The 13022-nt window shown below is 36.6% G+C and overlaps 1 protein-coding gene across 1 annotated transcript in view; it reads right to left on the minus strand.

Moving 5' to 3' along the window:
* LAMA1 (laminin subunit alpha 1) overlaps positions 1 to 13022 on the minus strand; it is a 96586-nt gene that overhangs the window by 24648 nt on the left and 58916 nt on the right. Inside the window, exons 28-39 of the mRNA XM_077784268.1 lie at positions 12799 to 12919; positions 12473 to 12610; positions 10815 to 10936; positions 9846 to 9932; positions 8963 to 9156; positions 7848 to 7990; positions 4859 to 4957; positions 3789 to 3900; positions 3441 to 3603; positions 914 to 1124; positions 577 to 693; positions 318 to 481 (exon numbers count right to left, since the gene is read on the minus strand). Of these exons, the coding sequence (XP_077640394.1) occupies positions 318 to 481; positions 577 to 693; positions 914 to 1124; positions 3441 to 3603; positions 3789 to 3900; positions 4859 to 4957; positions 7848 to 7990; positions 8963 to 9156; positions 9846 to 9932; positions 10815 to 10936; positions 12473 to 12610; positions 12799 to 12919 (1671 nt within the window). The remainder of the gene's footprint in view (positions 1 to 317; positions 482 to 576; positions 694 to 913; positions 1125 to 3440; positions 3604 to 3788; positions 3901 to 4858; positions 4958 to 7847; positions 7991 to 8962; positions 9157 to 9845; positions 9933 to 10814; positions 10937 to 12472; positions 12611 to 12798; positions 12920 to 13022) is intronic.

The following is a 13022-nucleotide window of genomic DNA, read 5'->3' on the forward strand; positions in this document are numbered from 1 at the left end:
AGACCCTTAGAACAAACAAATCGTATTACCTAAACAGAACAGAAACAAGCCCCTATCTGAAACTCAAAAACCAAGTACAGATACAGGATCTAGGAGGAAATTATAAGCATCTGAAATCTAATCTATAATAAATTTTGCTTTACTGAATTTATCTGGCTGTGGTGATGTCAAGAATTGCTTGCAAGAATTCCAAGCAAAATGAATTTCAGTTTTCAAAAGATGGGCAGGGAATTAGTTTGATGAGTTAGGCCTTTACCTATTTATGTTAAATCTGACACTAATGTAAATCTCAATTTTGTAATTCTTGAGTTGATCACCTCTCTAGTGCATCTGCAAGTCTTTGGAACTGGGTGGCATGTTCCTCAGCTCTGTACACCAAGTCAAGGACTCCTCTCACAGACATCTGCATCACCAGCTCATCCACATGATGTCGCAGTTTGGTGCTCCACAGGACCAACCCATCCTGGTGGACTTCAACGTTCTGCAAAAAAAAGTTTCCCTTTTTTTTTGGTTTTTGTTTCACTAGCAAAATAAACTTCAGAGTCTGTAAGAAGATGTTAAAACTTGAGGACTTACAAATGTAGAGTTCTCTACATCTTGGGCAAGAGCAGCAGCATCATTTAGTAGGACCTCCCCTTCTTGTATGAGCATGGTTGAGATTTCTTCACCTTCATTTATTTTTAGCTTTTTGTCCTATAGTATAAATCAAGTGTTTTATAGTAGGCTGAAAAGCCAGCTATACTGATGAGTTCACATAACATATAATATTGTAGTTTTCAAACAGAGGTCTGGTTTCCTTTAAATTTTTAAGGTATCATACATATGAAAACATTTAAAAATGTAAAAATCAGCTTTTAAACACAATCACATACTCAATATTTCTTATGCAGCAACTCTGACTATCCAGTCTTACATTTAACTCTGCCAGGTTGCTGGAGATGAGAGGAAACAAGCGATGGGTCTCATTGATGTTTGCCAGTGCCTCGTTCACCAGGTCCTGGGCATCCTGCAATCTGCTGTTCTGCTTTGACAAGAATTGGCTTGCATTTGTTTTTAGTTCAGCAAGTTCCTGCTGGGGTTTGAGATACTCTTTCTGAACCTGGGTCAACAACTTTTCTGCAACTCTGAAAAAGGAGAGGAATCAGAACTTAAAGAAACAGCAAAGGAAGAACTTAGGCAGGGATTTCTTAAGGAGAAAATGGTGTCATGTGAAATTAATTTCTATGCATCTTCCTACTAAAGTCTGCCATTTTTTTCTAGAATAGCACACATACACATGGTGGCTTGGTTGTTCATCTTACCACACAGAATGATGACTGTCTGGGGAGAGGACAGTAATACAGTTCATAAACCTGGCATGTAATGACTAGAGGGGAAAGGGGTGAGTATGCATCACATTTGTTTGGACTTGATTTGGGACATACCCGCCCACATCAAAATCTCTGTGAAACATTCCTCTGGGAGTACTCTATACCCTAATTGTAGTGATTCATATTTTGAATGTAGGATCAGAACATCATTTACAAGGATTGGCACTGGAAAGAAACAAGTAACCAGAACTGAAAGACACATATGCAAGAGTCCAGAAAAGTTTAAATATAAAATAAAAATAAATAGCCTCATTAAAATGAAAACTGATATGAACAATCTCTGCTCTTATATTTTTAATCAGCAACAGAGATTATTGGGAAAATATTAAAATCTCCCAAATCTGTCAGTTGTTAATTGCTTCAACTGTTCTATTTTGAAAAAAATTGCATCTTCATCTGAACACTTTCCAGAACTGAAGGAAGAGAAATGAAAATTATCCTGAAAGTCTATTCCTTTGTTTCTCTTCATTTCAGCACCTATAATGAACATTGCAACTCCTGAAATGGTATTTTTACATAAATATTTGCCCTTGTTAATCTGAGTGCATATAACATAGATCTTTAGCCAAAGTGGAAGAAACCTAGTTGATTTCACAGTCATATACAGCAAAATGCATTCCATCTTTCTTGCTGAACAGCAGATGTACATTTGCATGGATATCCTAAAACTAAAATTTCAGAGTCCCTTCAATCAGAAGCCACAGCTTTAAAATGTTAAAAGATCTAAAAAATTTTACAAATCAAAAATTGCTTCACCGTAGAGTCAAAATGTTATATTCCAAATAATCTGGGGCCTTTGTTTTTCATGGCAAATGTGTGGAGATCTCAGTTACAAATGTTGCCTGTTGCCTAAAGTACATTATCACAAACTCAGTCCACTGTGAGTCATGTGGCAATATCTACTCCCTAAAATACAGACTAGCAAGCTGCTTATTTAAATAATTTTTGAATTTACAGCTGCATTGCATTGAAATTCTGCAGAGCAAACAACCTTATAGAACTTATTAGCTCTCTTCTTCGATCTGTCAAAGGGCCCTTATCAGAGAGCCTTCAGAAATTTCCAGAGACTATAATTGAAAAAGTTAATTTGCAAACACCTTCTATAACAGTTCAAAAGTTGTTGATGTTGAAAGTCAGAACATTCTGTTACTATGGAACAACACATTTAGAGACATATTTGAAGTTCCTAATGAGAATAAATGGTACAGTTCTGGTCTATTTTCATGTTTATATAGTTTCTATACAGTTCTATATTCAGCAGAAGAGTCTGCTGAACAAAATGAGACATAGTACCAACACAAACAGTCTATCCTTAATCCAAAACACTTTATAAAAAAAGTTCAAATTTTCAGAAATATTCTACTTTGATATAAATCTTTGTCCTTGAAGCCAGTGTTAGAATTCCTACAGGTTTTTGTGTGATATGGCATTGGTTAGTATTTTTGAAAGTGGAAAAAGAAAACTGCTGACTTTTGGAACAGTAATTTTTTTATCTTGCCAAGTCTGGCAATAAGCACTTATAATGAATATAAAATCCATTTCAAAATAGCCTTCAACTGGGGACAAATCAAAACAACAGAATATAATCCTAAGAAATAGCTGAGTGTGCTTTAAAAAAAAGCCTTGGTTTTATTGGCTGATCTTTGTGTTACATGTTCCAGGGGCAATCAATTGTCATGTCCTTCAGCAGGCCTGAGAAGTCCTGGGCTTTCAATTGACTGAGACAGTTTTCAGCCAAAACCAACACAGAGATGTGTATTAGGGTCAGATCTGAAAGAATCTGAAATCAGTGAGTCTTTTGACTTACTGCAAGGGAATTTTGTATCACATCCAAGTTAACAGGCTTTACTATTGATTTTACAGACTTCTAAAAGACTTTATTATTGATAAAGTATCACTTGGGATGACCAAGTACCACCAAATCATGTAACTCCAAAACAAAGTTCATAACCCACATCTATTACACTGCCACTTATTATGACAAAATGTTTCTCCAGATACCTCTTCAAAAAAGCAGTGCTGCATGGCAGAGACATACGTGAAATAAAGTTTTTGGTAGAACAGGCTTACTTCAGGACTGTGGTAGCATTATGGTGCTGTTGAACAAAATCCTTCTTGCGCAATGCATCCAAAAGTGCAGAAATATCATCCTGCAGGCTCTGAGATGTAGCATCTGACAGTGGCAGATCCAGGCCCAGTGTTTCATTTAGTGACAAAGCAACTTCAGCAAGTACTGAGCAGGAGAGTAAACCATTTAGTCATACCATTAAAAAAAAAAAAGAACATATTTGAATCCCCTGTGCAAACTGTATGCATTTCCCTGTGACATTTTCCATGTAAATAGGACTTTAAGAGCAGCAAAGGACATACCCTTACTAAATTTTGTAAAGAAATGGAAATATCTTAAAAACAGGATACCTTTGATGGTTGAATGTACTGTGTCAATAAAGCCAGTCAGTTCTTGACTTTTATTCCTGGTTTTCTGAGTCATTGTATCAAGTTGCTGAGCTTTTTTCAAAAATCTAGTTGTCTAGAATAAAATCAGAGATGATATTTGACAGTTCTCCTAAAACACTGATTAATTCCTGACTTTTGTCTATGGTTTTTATGCTTATTTTCTTAATATTGAGAATTTTTTAGTTTAAGGAAACAATGCTTTTTGGTAAGGTAAATCAAAGTGCTTTACAAATCTATGATGCGTCCATCCTTGCAGATGCCTTAATTGTGTTTAAAGTTCCAGACTCTCAAATCAGACTTATAAATTATTTCCATAATCAGTAAGCTTATAATTAGCAAAGCTATTTCTTTAATGAAGTGAATATTATAAAATTTTTTGTGGTACAACTAATCTTTGTTAATAAAATCACTGTTCTGGATACATCAATATTAATGCAATACAATAACAACACTCAGTGGAAGCACCTGGTTAGATTCTCTATACATGGCCAGAAAATTATAAGAACATTTGGTCAGCAAATGAGATCTAATGACTAAAGTACTGTGGTGTATTTCCTACCTACAATTATTCTCCTGTTAAGACTGGATAAAGAATACAGACGTTGTCTATTTTTCCTGTGAGACTTTAACAGAATTTTTTCTCCTGAGATTATTATAAACACAATACTACAGGTATCAAGGACTTTTTGGTGAACATTCAGCTATGACATGACTTTTAATTAGCTCCACATATGAAAACCAATGAGAAGAAAGTAACTCTCTCCAGTTTTAGGACATTAAAGGAACACAGCACAAAAAAACTTAACTTTAACAGAAACCATGTAAATCTCCTGTACAATATAAACCACTGTAAATTTCCACAAAGCAATTAACTCCCCTTTTCAGGAAGACTACAGCATGGACTGAATTCTTTCAGTGAACTCTACAGATTTTAAGTAATCTCTGAACAAATCTCTAGCATTCTGCTATTATGCTATGAAAACTCAAATGATTTCTCCACATAGGCTAAGAATAAAGAAGCCAGCACCTACCTCTTCACGCAAGTAATCAATTCCTCCTGATAAATTCAGAAGATTTTCTTTTGCTGTATCTAATGAGTAAGTTGGGTCTTCTCTAGGAACTACAGACCTCTGTAAGAAATGAGAAGTGACAGCTCATTGTAATTTGAAGACTTTGTTGTGGATCCAGAAAAGTTGGGAAGAAAATAACTATGCACACTATTTAGATTATTTGTATATTTGAAAGGACTGATTTTCAAAGCACACAAGAAGATGTAAATTAATTACATACGTACAGTTCGTGCAACACAGTGTACCATTTCTTTAAATAAGCAAGAATCCAGCCATGTCGTGTTTTTAATTGAGTAAAAAGGAAGGAAGCAGCAGTTCTGCACTCCTGATTCTCAATTTCACCACAGTCTGAACTGCCCAAATAAACTATTTTGAGGAGTTCCAAGGCCCTTCAAATTAAATATTTCATCCAGTACCATAGCTGCTATCATTTCAGTGACTGGTCCTGTCAGAACAGCTGCACTAGAGTGTATCTGTGAGGATGGCCCTGGAGATCAGCAGTCCTGTGGATCCTTTTGTCAATGAGAAAGAATAATAGGTTGTCTTTGCCTTCAAGGTCACCTCAAACCTGCTCCATACAGCAATAAATAGGTCATTGTAACCAAGTTTATCATATTTGATACAGTCAAGACCTGAAAGAGAATACCACTTCTCTAAAGATGCAAAGAAACTTAGGGCATCTCTTACAGAGACAGCAAGTCCAGGAAAGGTTATTTTTATATGTCAGATGTTTCAGAACCAATCATCATAAATAAATAATATTTTTTTATTTATATATATATATATATATATATATATATTAAAAACACACACACAAAAATAAAATCCAAATGTAAAAAAAAATTACACAAGAGTATCCAACAGCCTTGTGTCAAATAGAAATTTTAAAGTCTTTTCCTCAGCATGAAAAACAAGTGAAAGAGAAAGCTAAAGCTCTTGAGCCTTAAAGCCCAGCAGGTTTCTTTAAAAGCCTACTTCAAAAAAGCAGGACAGGCCAGCAACCCAGATTAGCTATAATCAGGAGGAGCAAAGCAGGAGTCTTTAACTAGAAAAACAGAACTACTGAAGTCTTCCAATGGACGGAGGTGCAGAAGCAATGGAGTAGATAATCTGATTTGATAACACTGTCATTACCAAATGACCCACTGAAAGGTACAGAAAAGAGGAAGTACTCGAGTTCCTGAGCTACCAGCATGAGGCAGAGGCAACACAGTGAAGGGACAGCCCTTCAAGGAAGATCTGTAATTCACAGAAATAACCTTGGGGAATTTCTGGCCTCCAGCCACAATTTCTTTGCTACAAGGCAAAAGGCAAGGTAATCTTTAAATGTCCAGAAAAAGGGGAATACCTGCCTCCAAACAGAGAACAATTATAAGACTATCAACTTACCCCCACTACTAAGTCGTTTAAAAAACACCATGGCCCAACAAAAGCGAAATTACATGAGTCACAAGAAGTTTTGTATCACTTTAAGCACCCCACTTTCAAGAAAGTGGCATCTGGCTTTGATTTAATTTTAATATAGAAAAAACATATATACTAAAACTTAAGAAGTAAGTAGAAGCTTACTTAAGTAGTTACAATGAACTTACTACAAACTTACTATAGCTAAGAAAGTTAAATTTACCTAAGAAATAAACAGAAACTTAAACCGCCCTTATTTTTACATAAGTTTTGACTTTTCTTTGCAATAAAGTGCTGAATAAAAACTGCATATGGATAAGGTTTCCAAGTAAAAGATGATGGTGCAGGAGCAAACAAATAGAAATTAATTATAGAAAGCAAATTAATTGTATCCCTGAAGTATTACAATAGTTCAATACATTTATGCCTTAGGACATACAGGAAGGGAAGCATAAACGAAGCTTTCAAACTAAAAGGTTAGCAACTAAAATTAAAGTATAAGAGTACCTCTGCTGAAGCATAAACATGTAATTTAATCAAGTTTGCCATCAATTGTAAATATTAACATTTTGAAGTACACTGATTGGAATTCATTCTGCCTTATATCTTAAATAGAAGAAATTATAATTCAAAATTTTAATTTGCTGATTTTGGCAGCATGAAAAGACTCATATTATTTTGTTTTTCTTGTAATATGGTGAAATACAAAGAAGATGGCTTTGTTTCTGACTCAGAGGTTGTGTGCTTGACTATTGCTGAGAAGACTCTTACCAATAAATGTACTTAGTCATGAAGCAGGGAAGTTCCTGTTTATCTCTGGTTGTGTGCAGAGGCCACATGAACCTATTTCTCAGCAACAATAAATTACCTTCTGCCATCCAAAAAGTGGTATTTCATGCTTTGTTTAAGGGGGGAGGAACTGAAGGGAAGTTAGCCCCAAGCAGTCTGAAAGTGTCCAACACTGAAACATTCCACCTGACCTTAGTGCCCTGAGATGAAGGATAGTGTTAAGCACTTGGACTGCCACATAGCCAAAAAGAAAGCATATTGCTGTACCCCAAGCACCCCTGCTAATGGCAAAGCAGCCTACCACTCCAGGGAAGGACCCAAGGAGCTCTAGGGAAACACTAAATCTATTGCCATGGCAGCTCTTTAGCAAAGAGACCAAAAAGGGAGAAGACCTGGCCTGCTTTCTATTTCACCACTGAAAAGTTAATCCCTTTGCTAGCCAGACTTAAGAATGGACATAATCTAGGTGAAGCACATATATACAGCACATTCAGAAATGCATTTGGTGATTGAAAAATATATTAATCCATTTATTTTAATGCTAGTGCAATAGATGGAAAGAAACTTACACAGGCAGGCAAAAAACTTAAGGTATATTTCCACAGTAAACATAATGACCTTAATCTGGTATCACTTACACATATTCAAACTATGAACTTCAGGAGGCCTTCTGTCAAATCACCAGCACCTGTGGGTGGCTGTAAATCTTGCTTTAAAAGTGTGATTGAATATTTCTGCTGTTTATGTGTTCATTTACCTTCAGATGTTGTGCTGCATTCTCCAACTCTGTCAATATCCCATAGGGCATAAGGTCAATACCAGTGAGGTTCACTGAAAGAATGGCCTCGTTGAGATCATCCAAACTGTTTAACAAGACTCCTGTGCAATTGTCATCACAAGCTAAATAAAAAAAATTAAGGAAGCAGTATTAATATTAAAATGAAGACAAAAAAAACCCTTCACTTTTGATTTAGACAGTAAGTGCCTTCATCTTTTGAGTTAAGAGTGATAAAGTATAATAACTCTCAATGTACAGATTTGTAGTCTTGCCTTTCCCATCTTGCCCAAGAGTGAACTTATTCCAAACACATTCTCCTTAGGTTAGCACATATTAGAGCCTTATTGGTCCTGCAAACTATTGAGCTGCTTGCTGCATTATAAGCTTATTGAGCCTATTTAGCTATTTTGCAATAAATCCATGTTGAAGTCACTCCATCAAACAGGTATGGCAGTCAGGAAATTTAAGCCTACAGTAGTTTAATTTCATTTATTTCTCAGAATTTTTTTATTTATACAAAATAAAACCAGAGTTCTAAATCCTGATTCATTATAGAAGCAGATTGTTGTGATGTGCCTTTCTGCTACTTACATTCTCATAAAAAATTACAAGAGTAATTACTGGGGGAATATGACTTATTTTTGGTGGAGAATGCCTATAAACCTGGCATAATTCCAAAAGTATTATTACAGCAGCCTCACATCCAAAGAGTCAATGACATAGGAATTCAAGATTTTGCAATAAATATTATACAGTTAGCAAAAGTCTTAAAATTATCTTTCCTTAAACTTGTTTGTAACACTAAATAAGCCAGTTGAAGGATTAACCACTTTGCTGATGTTACAATCTCTACTGTAGCTTCCTCTGTGTTCACAGAATGGTTGAGGTTGGATGAGACCTCCAGGGAATACCTTCTCCAGACCTCTCTGTTTTACAGAAATAAGGAGTTGTTAGGGTTTCTTTCCTTCACGAAAAGAACAGGGCCTGATATCATAAATCCATCCATTCCAGGCAGGGAATACCCATGTGCACATATATACCCCTGGAGCAGGGCACAGCCCCTTGGGAAAGTAGCCAATTTAAAAAGCACCTACACACACACTGGTCTTGCAGCAGAAGATGCCTGGGCTCACACTCCTGGCAGAGCTGCCCCGTCACCCCCGGCTTGCAGAGGCACTGCCCGGTGGCACCGTCGCAATCCCCGTGAACGGAACCGCCCGGATCGCACTGGCACAGACGGCAGCTGCCGCCAGCAAGCTGAGGGTCACCGTAGTAGCCAGGGGAGCACCTACAGGGAGGAACGGCACACTGTACATCACAGAATCACACAATAATGAGGTTCAAAGAGACCTCCAAGATCATCAAGTCCAACCTATGCCCTAACACCACTATAGTACCAAGTGCTAAATCCAGTCTCTTTTTAAACATATCCAGAGGTGGTGATTCCACCACCTTCCTAGGAAGACAATTCTAGTATTTCATTATTCTTTCAGTGAAAATTTTTTTCCTAATATTCAACCTAAACCTTCCCTGACGTAGCTTGAGACTGTGTTCTCTTGTTCCGCCAGTTGCTGCCTGGTGGAAGGGATCGACCCCAACCTGTCTACAACCTCCCTTCAAGAAGCTGTGGAGAGCAATAAGGTCACCTCTAAGCCTCCTCTTCTCCAGGCTAAACAACCCCAACTCCCTCAAACGTTCCTCGTAGGGCTTGTGTTCCAAGCCCCTCACCAGCCTCATTGCCCTCCTCTGGACGCGCTCAATTATCACAGGATGATCATCATGACATCAGATGTTACATTTACTGATAGCTTGGGGTCTTTATTAATAGCTCAACAGTAACTAGCAAATTACTCCAAGTCCTTGAGCACTCATTTATACACTTATTTATGAACTCTGAATAATCTGAGTTCACATATGGCTCATATTAACCAAACTGTCCTGGGGAGTTGAGAATAAATTGGATCATGTGTAACTCACCTCTCACAGTACTGTCCTTCATATCCTGGGAGACAAGCATCACAGTGGTAATCCTGAACACCTTTCAGGACACAAGTGGGACTAAAACTAGGGGAAGAATAAACAAATACCTGCTATCATATAAATAAAATACCATACAAAGACAGATAACACCTTCAGCCACTGGTTAAATACTGTAAGAAACAGTTTAATCTGTTTAATCTGATTTCATTTCTCTAGAAGTTGTACTTTAAGTAAGTTAAGTTTGCTTTCCCAATGCAGCTCCCTTACTGAATAACATGCTAGAGCACATTATGACCTTCCTTTAAAAAGGTAAGGCAATGTAAAACTGATGCTGTATGATATGGCTAATGCATGTATTTAACTGAGACTTGCTACTCTGACTCTCATTCTGACTCAATTATACAAACGCAAATAACAAATATGCTTAAGCTTCTGAAAAACCCCAGCCTGTACAGCATTTTGTTTTTCAAAATACAAAGTTAACTGTTCCTCTACCAAACAAGCATGTATATAAATTTCAGACAAAAGACTATTTGTTCTTCCCCTTGGACTGATCTCATGAAAAGTTCTTGCATTGAGTGGGGATGGCTTGAATCTTTGTAAATACAAAATATTTTTCTCTGAATGAAGAAAGAGACTCACATTTGATACTAAACAATGTCACAGCAACTTAGTCAACCATCTATGAAACAGTCTATGTGTCTGTTCTAGTCTTAGAGAAAAAATGACTCATCTAACACCTAATCTCTCTATTTTAAAATTTCATAGAGTTACTAGTACAGCTCAGAATGCAAGCTGCATTTACTAAATAAAAATAGGCAGCATTCAAATGTCTAAAAATTAAGGACACAACAATAACCAATCCCTACTATCATAGTGTAGGAGGAGCAGAAGGAATAGGAGATTGGACAAACGCAAGAAATGGGAATGGTAAAATGTACAGTGGATTTAGTAAGTTCTGGTTACCTGACAGGGTTGGCCCTAGGACAGGCACAAGGAGAGCAGTCACTGGCAGATCCAGTTACTTTCCCATAGTAGCCTGGGGCACAAGCACTGCAGTAATCACCAACCGTGTTATCTCTGCAGTTCTGAGACACAAAATTCAGATTATTTAAAACAACAGCAAACGACAGGAGTAACTTTATCTACTCCATCAATACATGCATACAGTTTCCAATAATGATCTCTACATGTCACTATCCCTGATCAACATTCTCTGAGTGAAAAAACTTTTTATGCAAACAGAATGCCAGAGCATTTTCTCTTATGTGAATGCCCCTTCAGGCAGGCTGACCTAATTTCTTTTTTAAATTCATGTAAAGTCTATGTATGAATACCTGGCTTTTCTGTTTCAGTATTTCAGCAATTGCTGACTATCCACAGTTAGGATTAACAGATCCTACATTTTATTTGTCAAGAGTACTGATCAATAACCAATGCTCTTAACATTAAAACACTAAATTGGTATTATAAACAAAATTTAACTGACCAGTCCCTCAAGTGAACAAAAATATTTTTCTGCTTTACCCCCCTTTTATTCTTTTAAGCTTTCTTTTTTCTTATTCTGTATTTCATATACCTGCTAGTGTGTATTTTAGGTTGGTTGATGAAGTAAACAGTAGCAATGCAACCTCCTATTTTATGGGAGCAGAAATCAGGTGGAAACCAACTCTCCTGCCTACACCACTCAGCTGGAAATGTCTGAGTAGTAATCCCAAAACAGAGATTATTTCCTAACCCTCAACAGGAAACTAAGAAGAATGATGAATATTCATCTCTGTGAAAGACCTATGCATCTTAGCCTTGTAAAAATGAGAACCTTAGTTCTTATTCATGAGATACAAACTTTTGTACAAACCTGAAAGCAAAAGAACGGCTTAGAAAAGCCTGAAGGAGTAAGGAAACTCACTTAAAAACTAACTTTAAGAATGAATTCAGCAGACATTGACTTTGAACTAACCCAGTCACCACCGGAAAAATAAAGCAACTGGGAAAAATTAGAAAAAAATACTGAGTAATGTCAGAGAATGTACTTAATATGCCTTATTTGGTTAGCTGAGAATTTGCTGTCCATAGACTGTTAGACCACAAGACAGAGGAATAAAATAGGATAAAATGAGAAAAGTAAGCAAATCAACTTAGCTGAGGCATATCTCTACAATACTGTAGTCTCTGGGCATTAAAAAAAAAAAAAAAGCCGCATTTAAAGCTGCCCAGAAAATTCTCTTCCTGTAAAAGAATTTACCTTTAAGTCAGTGGTGCAGTAGGGCTTACTGCATTCTTTATTTCTTCTTTTAATTTTTGTGTGCCTAAGCAGACCTTGTCCAGAAGCCCAAAATGTCTCACAGAAAAACAGACAAATTCAACCGATATAGAAGTAATATTAAGAGTAACGTTAAAACGAAAATAATTAATGATTTTGAGTATGTTAGTGCCCCAAAATCTTGCCAATTTTACTGAATGAACCATAAGGGAAGCTATTCTGATTTGCCATTTTTCAGAGTTATAGGGGAAAAAAAAATCACATTACACATTGCCATATACTTCTCCTAAAAACTCCTTGGACAGGTTACTGCCATTTCACTCTGGTGAAATCAATAGAAGAATGTATAAGATGTACATACCAAGCACTTCCCAGTGTCAGGATCACAGGTTTCACTGTGGTTGTTGCACTGGCACGGCACACAAGGTGCTATCAGAGTGTGTTGCTCTCTTACACCGAGTTCTGTATGCCTTCCCCTGTAGTATCCTGGAGCACAGCTCTAGTTGTAAGGGGATAGTAAAAACTTTATTTAAAAATTTAAAAATAAATAAAAAAGCAAAATTTTAAAGAAATTTATCGCAGCTGTCAACAGCAACAACAATTTTTAAAGCCATTAAAGTTGTTTTTTTTTTTTTTTTTTAAATTTCACACAGTTAGACACACAAGAAGGATTCAAGGGTTCAGTACCTGGCAGGACAATCCAGTGTAACCAGCAGGACACCTACATTGCTCTACAAGATGGGCTACAGGTCTGCCTATATGCATTTCTTCAAACTTGACTGCAGTTTCCATTGAGATATTTGCAATTCTACAAGATATATGCAGAAGAGAGTATGAACATCTAAAGAAGCATGAAAACAAGACCCAAAAACATTTTCATGTTTCAAGGTCAGGGCTACAATACATTATCT

The sequence above is a fragment of the Lonchura striata genome, chromosome 1 (genome assembly GCF_046129695.1).
Source record: "Lonchura striata isolate bLonStr1 chromosome 1, bLonStr1.mat, whole genome shotgun sequence".
In the NCBI taxonomy this organism is placed as follows: domain Eukaryota; kingdom Metazoa; phylum Chordata; class Aves; order Passeriformes; family Estrildidae; genus Lonchura; species Lonchura striata.